The following is a 23,339-nucleotide window of genomic DNA, read 5'->3' as shown; positions in this document are numbered from 1 at the left end:
CCAATCCTGATCCCAATCCCAATCCTGATCCAGCTCCTGATCCCAATCCCAATCCCAATCCCAATCCCAATCCCAATCCCGATCCCAATATCCCAAAAAACTCAATCCAGCTCCTGATCCCAATCCTGATCCTGATTCCAATCCTGATCCCAATCCCAATCCTGATCCAGCTCCTGATCCCAATCCCAATCCCAATCCCGATCCCGATCCCGATCCCAATATCCCAAAAACCACTCCCGCCCCATGGAATATCCCGAAACCCCCCGGAATATCCCCAAGAATCCCACCCCAGGAACCTGCCCCGTTCCCACCCCACAGGAATCCCCTGGGATATTCCCAAAAACCCCCAAATCCCAGGATTTTGGCCCTCCCGGGACATTCCCACTTTTCCCCCCCATCCCAAAAATTCCCATTTTGGCTTTTCCCAGGAAACCCCCCGGGCCCAGCTGGGATCCCAAATGGGAATTTTCCACAGAATTCCCCAAAATCCGGGATTTTCCGTGGGAATTCCGGGCCGTGGGGGCGGGAATGGGAATCCCAGGGGGTGGGAAATTTGGGATTTGCCCTTTTGGGGGCCGGGAGTCCCCGGAATTGCCGGAATTCCGGGAATTGCCGGGATGGGGCTCACGCTGGCCAGGCTGCTGTCCAGGTCGGGCAGGGTCACGTCCGGCACCGCCACCGACGGGCTGAAGAGCTGCGGGAAAACCGGGAATGGCACCGCGATTCCCGGGGATTCCCGGGAAACCCCGCACCGAGAACGGGAATCAGGGAATTCCCGGGAAAATCCCACCCTGGGAATGGGAATTCCTGGGAAAATCCCACCCTGGGAATGGGAATTCCTGGGAAAATCCCACCCTGGGAATGGGAATTCCTGGGAAAATCCCTCCCTGAGAAGGCAAATTCCAGAATTCCCAGGAAAAATCTATCCTGAGAACAGGAATTCCTGGGAAAATCCTGCCCTGAGAATGGGAATTCCCAGGAAAAATTTGCCCTGAGCTTGGAAATGCCGGAATTCCTGGGAAAAATCTGTCCTGAGTCAGGGAATTCCTGGGAAAAATCCTGTCCCCAGGCAGGGAATTCCCAGGAAAAATCTGTCCTGAGAATGGGAATTCCCACCGGGAATGGGCTGGGATCCCAGGAATTCCCAGTGGGCACTGGGGATTTTGGGAATTCCCACTTGAAATTTTTTGGGAATTCCCAGGATTTTTTACGGGATTTTTTCTGTGAATTTTTGGATTTTTGGGAATTTCAGGCTCACGTCGACAGAGATGGGTTTATCCTGGAAATTCCCACTGGGAACGGGCTGGGATTTTGGGAATTCCCAGTGGGAACTGGGGATTTTGGGAGTTCCCAGTTGGATTTTTTTTGGGAATTCTGGCATGTTTTTCCAACATTTTTTCTGGGAATTTTGGGAATTTCAGGCTCACGTCGAACAGGGACGGGTTTATCCTGGGAATTCCCAGTGGGCACTGGGGATTTTGGGAATTCCCAGTTGGAATTTTTGGGAATTTCTGTGATTTTTTTTGTGGTATTTTTTCTGGGTTTTTTTCTGGGAATTTTTGGATATTTTTGGGAATTTTGGGAATTTCAGGCTCACGTTGAACAGGGACAGATTTATCCTGGGAATTCCCACTGGGCTTTGCGGATTTTGGGCACTGGGGGTTTTGGGAATTCCCAGTTGGAATTTTTTGGGAATTCCCAGTATTTTTTTCCCCAGGAATTCCGGTGGTTTTGGTATTTTTGGGCGTGGTGTCTCACATTGAGCAGGGACGGGTTTATCTGGGAATTCCCACTGGGAATGGGCTGGGATTTTGGGAATTCCCAGTGGGCACTGGAGATTTTGGGCACTGAGGGTTTTGGGAATTCCCAGTTGGAATTTTTGGGAATTTCTGGGATTTTTTGCTGTATATTTTCTGGGAATTTTTGGATATTTTTGGGAATTTTGGGAATTTCAGGCTCACGTTGAACAGGGACAGATTTATCCTGGGAATTCCCACTGGGAATGGGCTGGGATTTTGGGAATTCCCACTGGGCACTGGGGATTTTGGGCACTGGGGGTTCTGGGCGTTCCCGGTTGGAATTTTTGGGAATTGTGGGATTTTTCCCGGTTTTTTTGGGGGTGTTTCCGGGCACGCCGGGTGTCTCACGTCGAGCAGGGCTGGGTTTATCCTGGGAATGGGCTGGGATTTTGGGAATTCCCAGTGGGAAATTTGGATTTTGGGCACTGGGGGTTCTGGGCGTTCCCGGTTGGAATTTTTGGGAATTGTGGGATTTTTCCCGGTTTTTTTGGGGGTGTTTCCGGGCACGCCGGGTGTCTCACGTCGAGCAGGGCTGGGTTTATCCTGGGAATGGGCTGGGATTTTGGGAATTCCCAGTGGGAAATTTGGATTTTGGGCACTGGGGGTTCTGGGCGTTCCCGGTTGGAATTTTTGGGAATTGTGGGATTTTTCCCGGTTTTTTTGGGGGTGTTTCCGGGCACGCCGGGTGTCTCACGTCGAGCAGGGCTGGGTTTATCCTGGGAATGGGCTGGGATTTTGGGAATTCCCAGTGGGAATCCCAGCCCTCATCCTCACCCTGGCCCCAATCCCAATCCCAGCCCCGATCCCAGTCCTGATCCCAATCCCAATCCCAGCCCTCATCCTCACCCTGGCCCCAATCCAAATCCCAATCCCTGATCCCAATCCCAATCCCAATCCCAATCCCAGCCCTCATCCTGACCCTGGCCCCAATCCCACTCCCAGCTCTGATCCTAATCCTGATCCCAATCCCTGATCCCAGTCCTGATCCTGGATCCCAATTCCAGCCCCAATCCCAGTCCTGTTCCTGATCCCAACCCCAATCCCAATCCCAATCCCTGATCCCAATCCTCATCCCAATCCCAATCCCAATCGTAGCCCCAATCCAATTCCCAGCCCTGATGCTGAACCCAATCCCAATCCCAATCCCAGCTCTGATCCTGATCCCAATCCCAATCCCAGCCCCAATCCCAATCTCAATCCAGCTCCTGATCCCAATCCTGATCCTGATTCCAATCCTGATCCCAATCCCAATCCTGATCCAGCTCCTGATCCCAATCCCAATCCCAATCCCGATCCCGATCCCGATCCCAATATCCCAAAAACCACTCCCACCCCATGGAATATCCCGAAACCCCCCAGAATATCCCCAAAATCCCACCCCGGGAACCTGCCCCGTTCCCACCCCACAGGAATCCCCTGGGATATTCCCAAAAACCCCCAAATCCCAGGATTTTGGCCCTCCCGGGACATTCCCACTTTTCCCCCCCATCCCAAAAATTCCCATTTTGGCTTTTCCCAGGAAACCCCCCGGGCCCAGCTGGGATCCCAAATGGGAATTTTCCACAGAATTCCCCAAAATCCGGGATTTTCCGTGGGAATTGCGGGCCGTGGGGGCGGGAATGGGAATCCCAGGGGGTGGGAAATTTGGGATTTGCCCTTTTGGGGGCCGGGAGTCCCCGGAATTGCCGGAATTCCGGGAATTGCCGGGATGGGGCTCACGCTGGCCAGGCTGCTGTCCAGGTCGGGCAGGGTCACGTCCGGCACCGCCACCGACGGGCTGAAGAGCTGCGGGAAAACCGGGAATGGCACCGCGATTCCCGGGGATTCCCGGGAAACCCCGCACCGAGAACGGGAATCAGGGAATTCCCGGGACAATCCCACCCTGGGAATGGGAATTCCGGGGAAAAACCTGCCCTGGGAATGGGAATTCCCGGGAAAATTCCACCCTGGGAATGGGAATTCCTGGGAAAATCCCGCACCGAAAACGGGAATGATGGAATTCCCAGGAAAATCCCACCCTGAGAATGGGAATTCCTGGGAAAATCCCTCCCTGAGAAGGCAAATTCCAGAATTCCCAGGAAAAATCTATCCTGAGAACAGGAATTCCTGGGAAAATCCTGCCCTGAGCCAGGGAATTCCCAGGAAAAATTTGCTCTGAGCTTGGAAATGCCGGAATTCCTGGGAAAAATCTGTCCTGAGTCAGGGAATTCCTGGGAAAAATCCTGTCCCCAGGCAGGGAATTCCCAGGAAATATCTGTCCTGAGAATGGGAATGCCGGAATTCCCGGGAAAAACCTGTCCTGACTCAGGGAATTCCTGGGAAAAACCCGCCCTGAGAATGGAAATTCCCACTGGGAATGGGCTGGGATCCCGGGAATTCCCAGTGGGCATTGGGGATTTTGGGAATTCCCAGTTGAAATTTTTGGGAATTCCTGCATTTTGGGGAATTTTGGGAATTCTGGGGGTTCCGGGGGTTGAGCAGGGCTGGGTTTGTCCTGGGAATTCCCAGTGGGAACTGGGGATTCTGAGCGTTCCCGGTTGGAATTTTTGGGAATTTCTGGGATTTTTCCCAGGATTCTTCCTGGGAATTGGGTTATTTTTGGGATTTTTGGGAATGCTGTCTCACATCGAGCAGGGACGGGTTCATCCAACACCGGGAATGGTAAATGGGAACAAACACCCGGAACCGGGAACGGAGAGAGAAACAACACCGGGAATGGTGGTCAATAACACCGGGAACCGGGAGAGAGAAACACCGGGAACAACACCAGGAACCAGGAATGGAGAGAGAGAGAGAGAGAGAGAGAAACAACACCCGGAATGGTGGTAAGTAACAACACCCGGAACCGGGAACAGAGAGAGAGAGAGAGAAACAACACCGGGAATGAGCAATGGGAACACCGGGAATGGTAAATGAGAACACCCGGAACTGGGAATGGAGAGAGAGAAACAACACCGGGAATGGTGGTAAATAACAACACCCGGAACCGGAACGGGGAGAGAGAGAGAGAAACAACACTGGGAATGAGCAACGGGAACACCGGGAATGGTGGTAAATAACAACAGCCGGAACCGGGAACGGAGAGAGAGAAACAACACCGGGAATGAACAATGGGAACACCCGGAACCGGGAAGAAAGAGAGAGAGAAACAACACCGGGAATGGTGGTAAATAACACCCGGAACCGGGAACGGAGAGAGAGAGAGAGAGAGAGAGAAACAACACCGGGAATGAGCAACGGGAACACCGGGAATGGTAAATAACAACAGCCGGAACCGGGAACGGAGAGAGAGAAACAACACCGGGAATGAACAATGGGAACACCCGGAACCGGGAAGAAAGAGAGAGAGAAACAACACCAGGAATGAGCAACGGGAACACCGGGAATGGTAAATAACAACAGCCGGAACTGGGAATGGAGAGAGAGAAAACACCAGGAACAACACCCGGAACCGGGAACGGAGAGAGAGAAACAACACCGGGAATGGTGGTAAATAACACCGGGAACCGGGAATGGAGAGAGAGAAACAACACCGGGAATGAGCAATGGGAACACCGGGAACCAGGAGAGAAAACACCGGGAATGAATAACGGGAACCGGAAGAGAAACACTGGGAATGGTAAACAACAACACTGGGAATGGTAAATGAGAACACCGGGAACCAGGAGAGAGAAACACCGGGAATGAACACCTGGAATGGAGAAAAAACACCAGGAATGGTAAACAACAACACTGGGAATGGAGAGGAAACACCGGGAATGAACACCGGGAACAGAGAACACTGGGAATGAACACCAGGAACGGAGGAAAAAACACCGGGAATGCACACTGGGAACAGAGAAAAACACTGGGAATGAGCACCAGGAACGGTCCCTCAACGGCATCGGGAACAGTCAACAACACTGGGAATGGTCAACACCGGGAATGAACACTGGGAATAATGGGAATAAACACTGGGAACGGTCAACAGCAACACCGGGAATGAACAACGGGAACGATCAATAACACTCGGAATGATCGATCAGCAACACCGGGAATGAGCAACAGCAACAATGGGAATAAACACCCGGAACAGTCAACAACAACATCGGGAGTGAACACTGGGAATAACGGGAATAAACACCGGGAATGGTCAACACCGGGAATGGACACTGGGAATGGTCAACAACACCGGGAATGGTCAACAACAGCGGGAATGAACACTGGGAATAATGGGAATAAACACTGGGAATGGTCAGCAACGACACCCGGAATAAACAACACCGGGAACGGTCAACAATAGCACTGGGAATAACACCGGGAATGGTCAACAACAACACCGGGAATGGTCAACACCACCGGGAATGAACAACACCGGGAATGATCAACGCTGGGAATGAACACCAGGAATGACTGATCAACAACACCCAGAATAAACACCGGGAATGATCAACAACAGCCGGAATGACGAACAACACCGGGAATGATGGGAATGGTGTTGAAGGAACACCGGGAATGAATGAACACTGGGAATGATGAACAACAATGGGAATGAACACCGGGAATGATGAAAAACGGGAATGAACAACACCGGGAATGAACAACACCACCGGGAATAACGGGAATGATGAACAACACCGGGAATGACAAACACCAGGAATGAACACCGGGAATGAACACCGGGAATGAACAACGGGAACGCACCGGGAACGAACGGGGTCAAGGGAATACAGCGGGAATAACGGGAATGGGGCGAGGAAAACCCGGGAATAACGGGAATGGGGGTGAGGAAAAACCCCGGGAATAACAGGAATGGGGTGAGGAAAACCCTGGGAATAATGGGAATGGGAACGGGAAACGGGGACTGGGAAACCGGGATCGGGGACAGGAAATCGGGATCAGTAAACCGGAAATGGGAATTCTGGGAAAGTGGGCCTCTTTTCCCGAGCTGGGAATTCCGGGAATTTTGGGAATCCCGGGAATGCGGCGCTCACTTGTCAAGGCAGGCGACGCTCAGGCACTTTTCCTGGGACTGGGGATTCCCGGGAGCGGCTCCGGAGTCGCTCTCCCGCAGGATGGAGTCGATGAAGGTGGAGGGGGACAGGGGCGTCTCGGCATTGCCGGGATTGCCGGGATTGCCGGGAGTGCCGGGAGTGCCGGGATTGCCGGGATTGCCGGGATTGCCGGGAGTGCCGGCGCTGCGGGGCTCCTCGGCCGGCGGGCTCCGCGTGGGGCTGGGGGGCTCCTCCTTGATCCGGATCGCCGGGCTGCTCCTGGGGTTTGGGAAACGGCGGGAAAAACGGGAATGGTGGGAACGGGGGGGAAAAATGGGAATGATGGGAATGGGGAAAATGGGAATGGGAATGATGGGGAAAAATGGGAATAATGGGAATGGGAAAAATGGGAATAATGAGAATAGGGAAAAATGGGAATAATGGGAATTATGGGAATGAGAAAATGGGAATGATGGGGAAAATGGGAATGGGGAAAAATGGGAATGATAGGAATGGGGCAAATGGGAAAAATGGGAATGATGGGAATGGGGAAAATGGGAATGGGAATGATGGGGAAAAATGGGAATAATGGGAATGGGAAAAATGGGAATAATGAAAATACGGAATGGGGAAAATGGGAATGATGGGGAAAATGGGAATGGGGATAAATGGGAATGGGAAAGGGAAGAATGGGAATGGGGAAAATGGGAAAAATGGGAATGGGGAATAGAAATGGGAAAATGGGAATGGGGAATGGGAAAAAATGGAAAAAAATGGGAAATGGGAATGGGGAAAAATGGGAATGGGAATTGGGAATGGGGAAAATGGGAATGGGGGAATGGGGAATGGGAAATGGGAATGGGGAAAATTGGAAATGGGAACAGGAATGGGAAATGGGAATGAACAATGGAAATGGGGAACAGGAAAAATCCAGACCACTTCCCCCATTCCCAGGGATATTCGGGATCCCATTCCCTGGAATTTTCCAGGATTGTCCCCGCCTGCTGTCCAGGCTCCCTCTCCCCCATTCCCAGGGATTTTTGAGACCCCATTCCCAGGGAATTTCAGGATGCCATTCCCAGGGATTTTTTGGGAATCCTTTCCCACCTGCCGTCCCCCATTCCCAGGGGATTTCGGGACCCCATTCCCAGGAAATTTTCAGGATTCTCTCCCACCTGCCTTCCTCCATTCCCACAGAATTTCGGGACCCCATTCCCAGGGATTTTGGGAATTTCCCCCACCTGCCCTCCCCCATTCCCAGGGAATTTCAGGACTCCCATTCCCAGAGGATTTCAGGACCCCATTCCCAGGGATTTTTGGGATTGCCCCCACCTGCCGTCCAGGCTCTCTCCCCCATTCCCAGGGATTTTCAGGACCCCACTCTCAGGGAATTTCGGGGCCCCATTCCCAGGGATTTCAGGATCCAATTCCCAGGGATTTTCAGTACCCCATTCCCAGGGATTTTGGTACCCCATTCCCAGGAATTTCCAGGATTGCCCCCCACCTGCCCTCCCCCATTCCCAGGGATTTCAGGACCCCATTCCCAGGGAACATTTCCCGGGAATGTCCCCACCTTCCGTCGCGGCTCCGCGCGGGCGAGCCGCGGGGGCTGCCGGGGTTCAGCTCGGTGACGTCCGAGATGATGGGGCCGGAGGCGGCGCCGGGATCCGCCGGGAACAGCGCCGGGCCCGACAGCGCCGGCGCCGCCGCCTGCGGGACACACCGGGGTTACCGGAATTCCAGGGGGAAAGGTGGGGGGGGAGCACGGAATTCCCGGGAAAAGCAGGGCCAGGAGTCCGGAATTCCCAGGAAAAGGCAGGGGTGGGAGCACGAAATTCCCAGGAAAAGCAGGGCCAGGAGCACGAAATTCCCAGGAAAAGCAGTGCTGGGAGCACAAAATTCCAGAGGGAAAAGGAGGGACAGAGCGCAGAATTCCAGAGGGAAAAGCAAGGATGGGATCCAAAAATTCCCAGGAAAAGCTGGGCCCAGGGAGAGCCTGGAATTGCCAGGAAAAGCAGGGCCAGGAGCACGAAATTCCCAGGAAAAGCAGTGCTGGGAGCACAAAATTCCAGAGGGAAAAGGAGGGATGTGAGCTCAAAATTCCCAGGAAAAGCAGGGCCCAGGGAGAGCCCGGAATCCCAGCATGGGAGAGACCAAAATTCCAGAGGGAAAAGCAGGGATGGGAGCATGAAATTCCCGGGAAAAGCAGGGCCAGGAGACCAGAATTCCACAGGGAAAGGCAGGGTCAGGAGCACAAAATTCCCAGGAAAAACAGGGCCCAGGGAGAGCCTGGAATTCCGGCATGGGAGAGACCAAAATTCCAGAGGGAAAAGCAGGGATGGGAGCATGAAATTCCTGGGAAAAGCAGGGCCCAGGGAGAGTCTGGAACTCCAGAGGGAAAAGCAGGGTCAGGAGCCAAAAATTCCCAGAAAAAGCAGGGCTGGGAGCCTGGAATTCCAGAGGGAAAGGGAGGGGCAGAGCCTGGAATTCCAGAAGGAAAAGCAGGGATGGGAGCAGGAAATTCCCAGGAAAAGCTGGGCCCAGGGAGAGCCTGGAATTCCAGAGGGAAAAGCAGGGGTGGGAACAAAAAATTCCTGGGAAAAGCTGGGCCCAGGGAGAGCCCGGAATTCCCAGGAAAAGCAGGGTCAGGAGTCTGGAATTGCCAGGAAAAGCAGGGCCAGGAGCCCAGAATTCCCAGGAAAAGCTGGGCTGTCCCAAAAAAAACCCCTGGCAAAACCACTGGGATCAGCACCAGGATCAGCTCCGGGATACCCCAAATCCCAAATCCCCCAAAAAAACCCTGGGAAAAATACTGGGGTCAGCACCGGGATCAGCTCTGGGATCCCCAAATCCCAAAAAAAACCCCAGGAAAAACACCGGGATCAGCTCTGGGATACCCCAAATCCCAAAAAACACCCAGGAAAAACACCGGGGTCAGCACCGGGATACCCCAGATCCCAAATAAACACCGGGAAAAACACCGGGGTCAGCCCCAAATCCCAAATAAACACTGGGAAAAACAGCGGGGTCAGCGCCGGGATACCCCAAATCCCCCCAAAAAACCAGGACGAGATCAGCTCCGGGATCAGCTCTGGGATACCCCAAATCCCAAAAAACACCGGGAAAAACACCGGGGTCAGCCCCAGATCCCAAATAAACACCGGGAAAAACACCGGGGTCAGCCCCAGATCCCAAATAAACACCGGGAAAAACACTGGGGTCAGCCCCAAATCCCAAATAAACACTGGGAAAAACACCGGGATCAGTGCCAGGACACCCCAAACACATAACACCAGGAAAAACACCGGGGTCAGCCCCAGATCCCATAAAAACACCGGGAAAAACACCAGGATCAGCCCCAAATCCCAAAAAAACACCGGGAAAAAACACCAGGATCAGCTCTGGGATACCCCAAAACCCCGAAAAAACAAACCGGGAAAAACACCGGGATACCCCAAATCCCAAAAAAAACCCCTGGCAAAACCACTGGGATCAGCACCAGGATCAGCTCCGGGATACCCCAAATCCCAAATCCCCCAAAAAAACCCTGGGAAAAATACTGGGGTCAGCACCGGGATCAGCTCTGGGATCCCCAAATCCCAAAAAAAACCCCAGGAAAAACATTTTTTCAGTTTTTTTTCCCAGGGTTTTTTCATGTTTTTCCAGGATTTTTTCCGGGGTTTTCCCAGGGTTTTTCCCAGGGTTTTTCCAGGATTTTTCCAGATTTTTTCCCCAGGGGTTTTCCAGAATTTTTCCAGATTTTTCCCCCAGGATTTTCTGGTTTTTTTCCTTTTTTTCCCCAGAGTTTTTCCAGGGATTTTTTCCATTTTTTCCAGGTTTTTTTTCCAGGAGAGAGGGGGTTGGGAATGGATTTATGGGATTTTGGGCAAACCCTGGACTGGGAAGACCCCAAAATCCCACCCCAGTCACTCCCGAGCCCACAATTCCAGGATTTTCTGGATTTTTGGGAATGCCAGGAGCTCCCGTTTCCCCAGGAAAACTGGGAATTCAAGGAATTCTCCTGATCCCAAATCCCAGCCCAGCCCTTCCCCAGGACTTTTGGGATTTGGGGTCCCCGGGGGGCCCCGATCCCGAATTTTGGGTGGGATTTTGGGAATTCCTCTCACATTTTCCTCTTGACGCCCAGGATGCGGTTGGATTGCACCAGGGAGATCAGGAACTGGATCAGCTGCCGAGAGAAAAGAGGGAGAAGTCAGGAAAAACGGGGAAAACACGGGAAAAATGGGGAAAAAATTGGGAAAAATGGGGGGGAAATTGGGGGAAAATGGGGAAAAATGGGAAAAAAAACTGGGAAAAATGGGAAAAAAATGGGAATAAATGGGGGGAAAACCTGGGAAAAATTGGGGAAAAAATAAGGGGAAAAAACTGGGAAAAAACACGAAAAATTGGGGAAAAAAAACCAGAAAAAATCGGGAAGAATTGAAAAAAACTGGGAAAAACCAGGAAGAATTGGGGAAACAAGCAGGGAAAAATGGGGAAAAACAGGGAAAAATGGGGACAGAAATTGGGGAAAAATGGGGGGAAAAATTGGGGAAAAAATAGGGGGAAAAAACTGGGAAAAAACCACAAAAAACTGGGAAAAAACACTAAAAGTCGGCAAAAAAACCAGGGAAAAATTGGGAAAAACTGAGAAAAACTGGGGAAAACCAGGAAGAATTGGGAAAAAAAAAAACAGGTAAAAAATGGGGCGAAAACCTTGCAAAAAATGGGGGGGAAAACTGGGAAAAATTGGGAAAAAACACCAAAAACTGAAAAACTGGGAAAAACCAGGAAGAATTGGGAAAAAAAAAACAGGGAAAAAATGGGGCGAAAACCTTGGAAAAAATGGGGGGAAAAACTGGGAAAAATTGGGAAAAAACACCAAAAACTGGCGGAAAAAAACCCAGAAAAAATTGGGAAGAATTGAGAAAAACCAGGAAGAATTGGGAAAAAAAAAACAGGGAAAAAATGGGGCGAAAACCTTGCAAAAAATGGGGGGGAAAACTGGGAAAAATTGGGAAAAAACACCAAAAACTGGCGGAAAAAAACCCAGAAAAAATTGGGAAGAATTGAGAAAAACCAGGAAGAATTGGGAAAAAAAAAACAGGGAAAAAATGGGGCGAAAACCTTGCAAAAAATGGGGGGGAAAACTGGGAAAAATTGGGAAAAAACACCAAAAACTGGCGGAAAAAAACCCAGAAAAAATTGGGAAGAATTGAGAAAAACCAGGAAGAATTGGGAAAAAAGAACAGGGAAAAATGGGGGAAAAACCTTGGAAAAAATGGGGGGAAAACTGGGAAAAATAGGGGAAAAAAACACGAAAAATTGGGGAAAAGAAAACGAGAAAAAATCGGGAAGAATTGAAAAAAACTGGGAAAAACCAGGAAGAACTGGGAAAAAAATCCAGGGAAAAATGGGAAAAAAAAACCTGGGAAAAAATGGGAAAAATTGGGAAAAAAAATGTGGGGAAAAACTGGGAAAAGCCACCAAAAATTGGGAAAAAAAACCCAGAAAAAATGGGGAAGAATTGAGAAAAACTGGGAAAAAACAGGAAGAATTGGGAAAAAAAAAACAGGGAAAAAATGGGGAAAAAAAACCTGGGAAAAAATGGGGGGGAAAACTGAGAAAAACCACGAAAAATTGGGGAAAAAAACAGAAAAAATTGGGAAAAATTGAAAATAACTGGGAAAAACCAGGAAGAATTGGGGAAAAAAAAATGGGAAAAATGGGGAAAAAACCTTGGAAAAAATGGGGGGAAAAAACTGAGGAAAAACCACCAAAAACTGGGGGAAAAAAACCAGAAAAAATTGGGAAGAATTGAAAATAAGTGGGAAGAAAAGGGAAGAATTGGGGAAAAAAAAAACAGGGAAAAATGGGGAAAAAATTGGGGAAAAATGGGGGGAAAAACCTGGGAAAAATTGGGGAAAAAATTGGGGGAAAAACTGGAAAAAACACAAAAAATTGGGGAAAAAAACCCAGAAAAAATGGGGAAAAATTGAAGATAACTGGGAAAAACCAGGAAGAATTGGGGAAAAAACAGGGAAAAACGGGGAAAAAAATGGGAAAAAAATGGGGGGGGGGGAAACTGGGAAAAATTGGGGAAAAAACTGGGAAAAACCACCAAAAAACTGGGGAAAAAACCAGAAAAAATGGGGAAAAAATTGGGGAAAAAATTGGGGGAAAAACTGGAAAAAACACAAAAAATTGGGGAAAAAAACCCAGAAAAAATGGGGAAAAATTGAAGATAACTGGGAAAAACCAGGAAGAATTGGGAAAAAAACAGGGAAAAATGGGGAAAAAATTGGGGAAAAAACTGGGAAAAACCACCAAAAAACTGGGGAAAAAACCAGAAAAAATGGGGAAGAATTGAGAAAAACTGGGAAAAACCAGGAAGAATTGGGAAAAAAACAGGGAAAAATGGGGAAAAAAAATGGGAAAAAAATGGGGGGAAAAACTGAGAAAAACCACGAAAAATTGGGGAAAAAACCAGAAAAAATTGGGAAGAATTGAAAATAAGTGGGAAGAAAAGGGAAGAATTGGGGAAAAAAAAACAGGGAAAAATGGGGAAAAAATTGGGGAAAAATGGGGGGAAAAACCTGGGAAAAATTGGGGAAAAAATAGGGGGGAAAAACTGGGAAAAAACACCAAAAAACTGGGGAACAAACCAGAAAAAATGGGGAAGAATTGAGAAAAACTGGGAAAAACCAGGAAGAATTGGGGAAAAAAACAGGGAAAAAAAACTTGGAAAAAATTGGGGGAAAAACTGGGAAAAATTGGGGAAAAATTAAGGGGAAAAAATTGGGAAAAACCACCAAAAATTGGGGGAAAAAAACCAGAAAAAATTGGGAAGAATTGAAAATAACTGGGAAAAACCGGGAAGAATTGGGAAAAAAAAACAGGGAAAAACGGGGAAAAAAATTGGGGAAAAATGGGAGGAAAAAACAGGGAAAAATTGGGGAAAAAATTGGGGGAAAAACACGAAAAAACCACCAAAAACTGGGGAAAAAAAAAAACCAGAAAAAATTGGGAGGAATAAAAAACAGGGAAAAAAAACTTGGAAAAAATTGGGGGAAAAACTGGGAAAAATTGGGGAAAATGTGGGGAAAAAATTGGGAAAAAACACCAAAAACTGGGGGAAAAAAACCAGAAAAAATTGGGAGGAATTGAGAAAAACTGGGAAAAACCAGGAAGAATTGGGGAAACAAACAGGGAAAAATGGGGAAAAAAAACTTGGAAAAAAATGGGGGGAAAAACTGGGAAAAATTGGGGAAAATGTGGGGAAAAAATTGGGAAAAAACACCAAAAACTGGGGGAAAAAAACCAGAAAAAATTGGGAAGAATTGAAAATAACTGGGAAAAACCAGGAAGAATTGGGGAAACAAACAGGGAAAAATGGGGAAAAAAAACTTGGAAAAAAATGGGGGGAAAAACTGGGAAAAATTGGGGAAAATGTGGGGAAAAAATTGGGAAAAAACACCAAAAACTGGGGGAAAAAAACCAGAAAAAATTGGGAAGAATTGAAAATAACTGGGAAAAAACAGGAAGAATTGGGAAAAAAACGGGAAAAATGGGGAAAAAACCTGGGAAAATTGGGAAAAAATGGGGGGGGGGGGAAATTGGAAAAACCATGAAAAATTGGGAAAAATAACCCAGAAAAAATGGGAAAGAATTGAAAATAACTGGGAAAAACCAGGAAGAATTGGGGAAAAGTGGGAAAAATTGCGAAAAAACTGGGAGGGGAAAGTGGGAAAAATTGGGAAGAAGCGGGAAAAACTGGGAAAAATTGGGAAAAATTGGGAAAGCCACTGTGGAGGAAGAGCTCTGGGAAGGGGAAAAGTGGGAAAACCTGAAAAAAAACTCCGGGAAGAGCAGAAAAACTGGGAATTGCTCCTGGAAAATTGGGAATTACCCCTGGAAAATTGGGAATTTTCATGGAAAATTGGGAATTACCCCTGGAAAAGTGGGAATTACCGCCAGAAAAGTGGGAATTGGGTCTAGAAAATTGGGAATTACCTCAGGAAAATTGGGAAATCCCCTGGAAAATTGGGAATTGGCCCTGGAAAAGCAGGAATTACCCCCAGAAAAGTAGGAATTGCTCTGGAAAAGTGGGAATTCCCCTGGAAATTTGGGAATTGTCTCTGGAAAAGTGGGAATTACCTATGGAAATCTCTGAATTACCCCCAGAAAAGTGGGAATTAGCCCCGGAAAAGTGGGAATTGTTCTGGAAAAGTAGGAATTGTCTCTGCAAAATTGGGAATTACCCCTGGAAAATTGGGAATTTTCATGGAAAATTGGGAATTACCCCCGGAAAAGTGGGAATTGTTCTGGAAAAGTAGGAATTGTCTCTGCAAAATTGGGAATTACCGGGAATTCCCCTGGAAAAGTGGGAATTAGCCCCGGAAAAGTGGAAATTACCCCTGGAAAAGTAGGAATTGTCTGCAAAATTGGGAATTACCCCTGGAAAAGTGGGAATTAGCCCCGGAAAAATGGGAATTGCTCTGGAGAATTGGGAATTGTCTCTGCAAAATTGGAAATTACCCCTGGAAATCTGGGAATTACCCCCAGAAAAGTGGGAATTCCCCCGGAAAAGTGGGAATTGGGTCTGGAAAATGATGAATTACACCCAGAAATTTGGGAATTACCCCCAGAAAAGTGGGAATTACCCCTGGAAAATTGGGAATTGGGTCTGGAAAATGATGAATTACCCTGGAAATCTGGGAATTGCCCCTGGAAAAGTGGGAATTACCCCCGGAAAAGTGGGAATTAGCCCTGGAAAATTGGGAATTAGCCCCGGAAAAGTGGGAATTCCTCAGGAAATTTGGGAATTGGCCCCGGAAAAGTGGGAATTGGGAAAAGTGGGAATTAGCCCCGGAAAAGTGGAGAATTACCCTGGAAAAGTGGAAATTACCCCTGGAAATCTGAGAATTACCCCTGGAAAAGTGGGAATTAGCCCCGGAAAAGTGGGAATTACCCTCGGAAAATTGGGAATTACCCCCGGAAAAGTGGGAATTACCCCCAGAAAATTGGGAATTAGCCCCGGAAAAGTGGGAATTTTCCCCGGAAAATTGGGAATTACCCCTGGAAAAGTGGGAATTACTGCCAGAAAAGTGGGAATTGGGTGTGGAAAATGATGAATTACACCCGGAAATTTGGGAATTAGCCCCGGAGAAGGGAATTAGCCCCGGAAAAGTGGGAATTCCCCCAGAAAAGTGGGGAATTACCCTGGAAAAGTGGAAATTACCCCTGGAAATCTGGGAATTACCCCCGGAAAAGTGAGAATTACCCCCAGAAAATTGGGAATTAGCCCCGGAAAAGTGGGAATTCCCCCAGAAAAGTGGGGAATTACCCTGGAAAAGTGGAAATTACCCCTGGAAATCTGGGAATTACCCCCGGAAAAGTGAGAATTACCCCCAGAAAATTGGGAATTAGCCCCGGAAAAGTGGGAATTACCCCTGGAAAATTGGGAATTACTCCCAGAAAAGTGGGAATTACTGCCAGAAAAGTGGGAATTGGGTCTGGAAAATGATGAATTACCCTGGAAATCTGGGAATTGCCCCTGGAAAAGTGGGAATTACCCCCGGAAAAGTGGGAATTAGCCCTGGAAAATTGGGAATTAGCCCCGGAAAAGTGGGAATTCCTCAGGAAATTTGGGAATTGGCCCCGGAAAAGTGGGAATTGCCCCGGGAAAGGGCACTGACCTTGTTGACGACCTTCTGCTGCTGGGCGTGCTTCTGGCGCAGGCCGGCCACCTCCCGCCACAGCGCCTCGTTCTCACTGCGGCAACACGCACCGTGGGCAACGGCGCTCGGCGCCGGGAAACGGGGGGAACGGGGGGAATCCCAGGGAAACGGGGGGGAAATATGCCCAGGGGAATGGGGAAAAAATTCCGTGGGAAATGGGGGAAATATGCCCAGGGAAACGGGGAAATATTCCAGGGAAACGGGGAAAAACTCAGGGAAATGGGGGGAAATATTCCAGGAAAACAGGGGAAAAAATTCTAGGGAAACAGGGGAAAAAATTCCGTGGGAAATGGGGGAATATTCCAGGGAAATAGGGGGAAAAATTCTGAAGGAAATGGGGGAAATCTGCCCGAGGGAATGGGGAAAATATTCCATGGGAAACGGGGAAAATATTCCATGGGAAACAGGGGAAATTCCGTGGGGAAGGGGGCGGGGGAATCCCAGGGAAATAGGGGAAAAAATTCCATGGGAAATGGGGGGAATTCCATGGGGAATGGGGGGGAAATCCCAGGGAAATAGGGGAAAACATTCCGTGGTGAATGGAGAAAATATTCCATGGGAAATGGGGAAAATTTCATGGGAAATGGGGGAAATATTCCATAGGGAACAGGGGAAATTCCGTGGGGAATAGGGGAAAAAATTCCATGGGAAATGGGGGAAATATTCCAGGGGAAATGGGGGAAAAAATTCAGTGGGAATGGGGGGAAATTCCATGGGAAACGGGGGGGAAATAGCCAGGAAATAGGGGAAAAAATTCCATGGGAAACAGGGGAAATTCCATGGGAAATAGGGGAAAAAATTCTGTGGGAAATGGGAAACTATACCCTGGGAAATGGGAAAATATTCCATGGGAAATGGGAAAATATTCCATGGGAAACGGGGAAAAACCCAGGGAAATGGGGGGGAAATACCAGGGAAATTGGGGAGAAAATTCCATGGGAAATGGGGAAAAATTCCATGAGAAAGAGGGGGAAAAAATTCCAGGGAAACAGAGGGAAAATTCCAGGGAAATGGGGGGGAAATTCCAGGGAAATGGGGGGGAAATTGCAGGGAAATAGGGGAAAAATCAGGACTCTCCCAAATCCAGAACACCCCAAATGCAGGGAATCCCAAACCCAAGAACACCCCAAATCCAGGACACCCTAAAACCAGGAAACCCCAAATCCAAGAAACCCCAAATGCAGGAAACCCCAAACCCAGGAAATCCCAGAGCCAGGAATCCCCTAAACCAGAACCCTCCCAAATCCAGGAAAACCCAAATCCAAGGAATCCCAGATCCGGGACACCCCAAATCCAGGGAATCCCAAATCCAGGAAGCCCCAAATCCTCCAGAATCCCTGGAATGGGATCGGGATGCACCCCACATCCCCATCCCCGTTATTCCCATGTACCCCATAATTCCCATGTATCCAATTCCCATGTATCCCATAATTCCCATTTATCCCATTCCCATAATTCCCATTATTCCCATTCCCATTTATCCCATAATTCCAATGTATCCCATTCCCATTTATCCCATTCCCATGTATCCCATAATTCCCATTTATCCCATTCCCATAATTCCCATAATTCTCATTATTCCCATTTCCATTTATCCCATAATTCCCATTTATCCCATTCCCATGTATCCCATAATTCCCATGTATCCAATTCCCCTGTATCCCATAATTCCCATTTATCCCATTCCCATAATTCCCATTATTCTCATTATTCCCATTCCCATGTATCCCATAATTCCCATTTATCCCATTCTTACAATTTATCCCATAATTCCCATTTATCCCACAATTCCCATGTATCCCATTCCCATTCCCATGTATCCCATAATTCCCATTTATCCCATTCCCATAATTCCCATTATTCCCATTCCCATTTATCCCATAATTCCTATGTATCCCATTCCCATTCCCATTTATCCCATTCCCATAATTCCCATTATTCTCATTATTCCCATTCCCATTTACCCCATAATTCCCATTTATCCTATTCCCAATTTTCCCATTGTTCCCATTTTCCCCATTTCTCCCACTCCCAATTTTCCCTTTTACCCCATTATTCCCACTTATCCCATTCATCCCATTATTCCCATTCCTCCCATGTTCCCACTTATCCCACTATTGCCAGTTATCCCATTCCCATTATTCCCATTATTCCCGTTTCTCCCCATTATTCCTGTTTTCCCCATATGTCCCACCATTCCCATTTCCCCCATTATTCCCACTGTCCCCATATACCCATTATTCCCATTTATCCCATTATTCCCATTCCCATATACCCCACCATTCCCATTTTATCCCATTATTCCCATTTATCCAATTCCCATTCATCCCATTATTCCCATTGTCTCATTCCCATATATCCCACTATTCCCATTTATCCCATATATCCCATTTATCCTATATATCCCCTTTGTCCCATTCATCCCATATTCCCAATTATCCATTTATCCCACATACCCCATTTATACCATATTCATACTATTCCCATTTATCCCATATTCCCATTTATCCCATATTCCCATTTATCCCATATATCCATTTATCCCATATATCCATTTATCCCATTTATCCCATTTATCCCATATATCCCATTTATCCTATATACCAAATTTATCCCATTTATCCCATTTTCCCATATATCCCATATTCCTATTTACCCCATTTATCCCATATCGCCCATTTTCCCATATTCCCCATTTTTGCCATAGATCCCATTTTCCCATTTATCCCATACATCTCATATATCCCATTTATCCCACTATTCCCATTTATCCCATTTATCCCCATATGTGAAATTTTCTCTTTTTTCCCCACTATTCCCATATATCCCATCTGTCCCATCTATCCCGTATTCCCATCAATCCCATATATCCCCTTTATCCCATATATCCCATTTATCCCATATATCCCATTTATCCCATATATCCCATTTATCCCATATATCCCATATATCCCATATATCCCATATATCCCATTTATCCCATATTCTTGTTTTCCACATTTATCCCATATTCCCATTTTTCCCATATATCCCATTTTCCACATTTATCCCATATATCCCATTTTCCCCATATATCTCATTTATCCCATATTCCCATTTATCACATATTCCCAATTTTTTTCATATTCCCCATTTTTTCTATATATCCCATTTTCCCATATATCCCATTATTTCCATTTATGCCATATTCCCATTTATCCCATATATCCCATTTATCCCATTATTTCCATTTATCCCATATATCCCGTTTATCCCATATATCGCATTTATCCCATATTCCCATTTATCCCATCTATCCCATATATCCTGTATTCCCATCTATCCCATATATCCCATTTATCCCATATATCCCCTTTATCCCATATAGCCCATTTATCCCATATATCCCATTTATCCCATATTCCCATTTATCCCATTTTCCCCATTTATCCCATTTCCCCCGTATATCCCACTATTCCCATTTATCCCATTATTTCCATTTATCCCATTTTCCCCATATATCCCACTATTCCCATATATCCCATCTATCCCATATATCCCATTTATCCCATAGATTCCATTTATCCCACTATTCCCATTTATCCCATATATCCCATTTATCCCATTATTTCCATTTATCCCATTTCCCCCGTATATCCCACTATTCCCATACATCCCATATATCCCATTTTCCCATTTATCCAATTTTCCCACTATTCCCAATTATCCCATTATTCCCACATAACCCATTTATCCCGTATATCCCACTTTTCCCATATTCCCATCTATCCCATCTATCCCATCTGTCCCATATGTCCCATATTCCCACTTATCCCATTTATCCCATTTATCCTATATTATTCCCATCTATCCCATCTGTCCCATATTCCCACTTATCCCATTTATCCTATATAACCCATACACCTCATGTATCCCATATATCCCATTTTCCCCATATATCCCATTTCCCCCACTATTCCCATTTTTCCCCATACTCCCAATTATCCCATTTTTCCCATTATTCCAAATTATCCCTTTTTTCCCATTATTCCCATATATCCCATTTATCCCATATTCCCACATGTCCCATATTCTTATTTTTCCCATACATCCCATATTTCCATTTATCCCATATATCCCATTTTTCCCATATATCCCATATTCCCATATATCCCATATTCTTATTTTTACCATTTATCCCATATTCCCATATATCCCATATATCCCATATTCCCATTTATCCCATATTCATATTATTCCCATATATCCCATATTCCCATATATCCCATTTATCCCATATATCCCATACTCTTGTTTTTCACATTTATCCCATATTCCTATTTTTCCCATATTCCCATTTATCCCATATTCCCATTTATCACATATTCCCAATTTTTTTCATATTCCCCATTTTTTCTATATATCCCATTTTCCCATATATCCCATTTATCCCATTATTTCCATTTATCCCATTTCCCCCGTATATCCCATATCCCCATTTATCCCATATATCCCATTTATCCCCATATATCCCATATTCTTATTTTACCCATTTATCCCCTATATCCCAATATTCCCATTTATCCTATACATCCCCTATATCCCATTTATCCCATATTTCCCACATGTTCCCACATTTCCCGCATTTCCCCGTCCCCGCGGCGCAGCTGCCGCCCCATTCCCGCTCCCCCGGCGGGATTTGGGGTCACAATTCCCAATTAATCCCAAACCCATCCCCACACCTGCCCCCGGCCCCGGGACACGGCAAAACCCCAAAAAAACCCCGGGAAAAACCTCGGGACAACGGCCACGGAGCCACCCCAAACCCCGAGGGAATTCCGGGGTCGGGATCGCAGCTGAGCCCCCGAACCCCGAGGGAATTTCGGGATTGGGATCGCAGCTGAGCCCCCGAACCCCGAGGGAATTTTGGGATTGGGATCGCAGCTGAGCCCCCAAACCCCGAGGGAATTCCGGGATTGGGATCGCAGCTGAGCCGGACACGGGTGAGGAGCAGGGAATAAAGGAACGGGGCGGGAGCAGCTGGGAAAACCCCAAAGGGATTTTTGGGATCGCTGCCCCCGCCCGGCCGGGATGGGGAGGCAATTAAGGGATTTATGGGATTTTATGGGATTTATGGGAATTCCTGCCGGGGTCGTTACGGGAACGGCGGAGCCACAAATCCTGAGGGGAAATGGGATGGCCCCGCTCGGCAGCTGATCCCAAAAACGGGATTTGGGATTTGGGATGGGGGGGAATGCCGGGATTTGGGGTCAGGGCAAGGGAAAATGCCGGGATTTGGGGTCAGGGCAAGGGAAAATGCCGGGATTTGGGGTCAGGGCAAGGGAAAATGCCGGGATTTGGGGTCAGGGCAAGGGAAAATGCCGGGATTTGGGGTCAGGGCAAGGGAAAATGCCGGGATTTGGGGTCAGGGAAAGGGAAAATGCCGGGATTTGGGGTCAGGGCAAGGGAAAATGCCGGGATTTGGGGTCAGGGCAAGGGAAAATGCCGGGATTTGGGGTCAGGGCAAGGGAAAATGCCGGGATTTGGGGTCAGCACAGGGAAAATGCCGGGATTTGGGGTCAGCACAGGGAAAATGCCGGGATTTGGGGTCAGCACAGGGAAAATGCCGGGATTTGGGGTCAGCACAGGGAAAATGCCGGGATTTGGGGTCAGCACAGGGAAAATGCCGGGATTTGGGGTCAGCACAGGGAAAATGCCGGGATTTGGGGTCAGCACAGGGAAAATGCCGGGATTTGGGGTCAGCACAGGGAAAATGCCGGGATTTGGGGTCAGCACAGGGAAAATGCCGGGATTTGGGGTCAGCACAGGGAAAATGCCGGGATTTGGGGTCAGCACAGGGAAAATGCCGGGATTTGGGGTCAGCACAGGGAAAATGCCGGGATTTGGGGTCAGCACAGGGAAAATGCCGGGATTTGGGGTCAGCACAGGGAAAATGCCGGGATTTGGGGTCAGCACAGGGAAAATGCCGGGATTTGGGGTCAGCACAGGGAAAATGCCGGGATTTGGGGTCAGCACAGGGAAAATGCCGGGATTTGGGGTCAGCACAGGGAAAATGCCGGGATTTGGGGTCAGCACAGGGAAAATGCCGGGATTTGGGGTCAGCACAGGGAAAATGCCGGGATTTGGGGTCAGCACAGGGAAAATGCCGGGATTTGGGGCAGGGAAAGGGAAAATGCCGGGATTTGGGGTCAGCACAGGGAAAATGCCGGGATTTGGGGTCAGCACAGGGAAAATGCCGGGATTTGGGGTCAGGGAAAGGGAAAATTTTTTTTCCCTCAATTTCCTGGCCTTTATTCCCAGTTTTCCCTGTGGGAACTCTTTGTTTCCCAAGTTTCATTCCCACATTCCTTGGGTCTTTTTCCCGGTGTTATTCCCAGATTCCTGGCCGTTATTCCCAGATTTCTTTCCCAATTCCTGGGTGCCATTCCCACATTCCATTCCCAGATTCCCGGGGTCATTCCCAGCTTCCATTCCCAATTGCCAGATTCAGTTCCCAGATTCCCTGGGTTTTATTCTTGGATTTATTCCCAGATCTATCCCAAATTCCCAGACTTTATTCCCGTTTTTTTTCCGTACTGTTTCATGGCAGCAGCCGCGAGTCCAGCCTGTCCTGCTTGCCGCCATTCCCACATTCCATTCCCAATTCCCACATTTACTCCTGGATTTACTCCTGGATTTATTCCCAGATTTATCCCCAGATTCATTCCCAGGTTAAATCCAGGATTTATTCCCAATTCCCGCTTTTTTTCCGTACTGTTTCATGGCGAGCAGCCGCCAGTCCAGCCTGTCCTGCCTGCTGCCATTCCCACATTCCATTCCCAATTCCC

The 23,339-nt window shown here is 47.7% G+C and overlaps 1 protein-coding gene across 1 annotated transcript in view; it reads right to left on the bottom strand.

Moving 5' to 3' along the window:
* LOC120508794 (heat shock factor protein 1-like) overlaps positions 1–23,328 on the bottom strand; it is a 28,863-nt gene extending 5,535 nt beyond the window's left edge. Inside the window, exons 1-8 of the mRNA XM_039722708.1 lie at positions 23,267–23,328; positions 16,471–16,546; positions 10,899–10,961; positions 8,346–8,482; positions 6,773–7,051; positions 3,555–3,584; positions 2,494–2,515; positions 629–694 (exon numbers count right to left, since the gene is read on the bottom strand). Coding sequence (XP_039578642.1) covers positions 629–694; positions 2,494–2,515; positions 3,555–3,584; positions 6,773–7,051; positions 8,346–8,482; positions 10,899–10,961; positions 16,471–16,546; positions 23,267–23,328 — 735 coding nt within the window. The remainder of the gene's footprint in view (positions 1–628; positions 695–2,493; positions 2,516–3,554; positions 3,585–6,772; positions 7,052–8,345; positions 8,483–10,898; positions 10,962–16,470; positions 16,547–23,266) is intronic.
* Between the last annotated feature and the right edge of the window lie 11 nt (positions 23,329–23,339).

The sequence above is a fragment of the Passer montanus genome, unplaced genomic scaffold (genome assembly GCF_014805655.1).
Source record: "Passer montanus isolate IOZ18808 unplaced genomic scaffold, ASM1480565v1 scaffold495, whole genome shotgun sequence".
NCBI lineage: Eukaryota > Metazoa > Chordata > Aves > Passeriformes > Passeridae > Passer > Passer montanus.
Note: the sequence above shows the minus strand (reverse complement) of the source record. Positions and strands in the feature narration are given on the sequence as shown.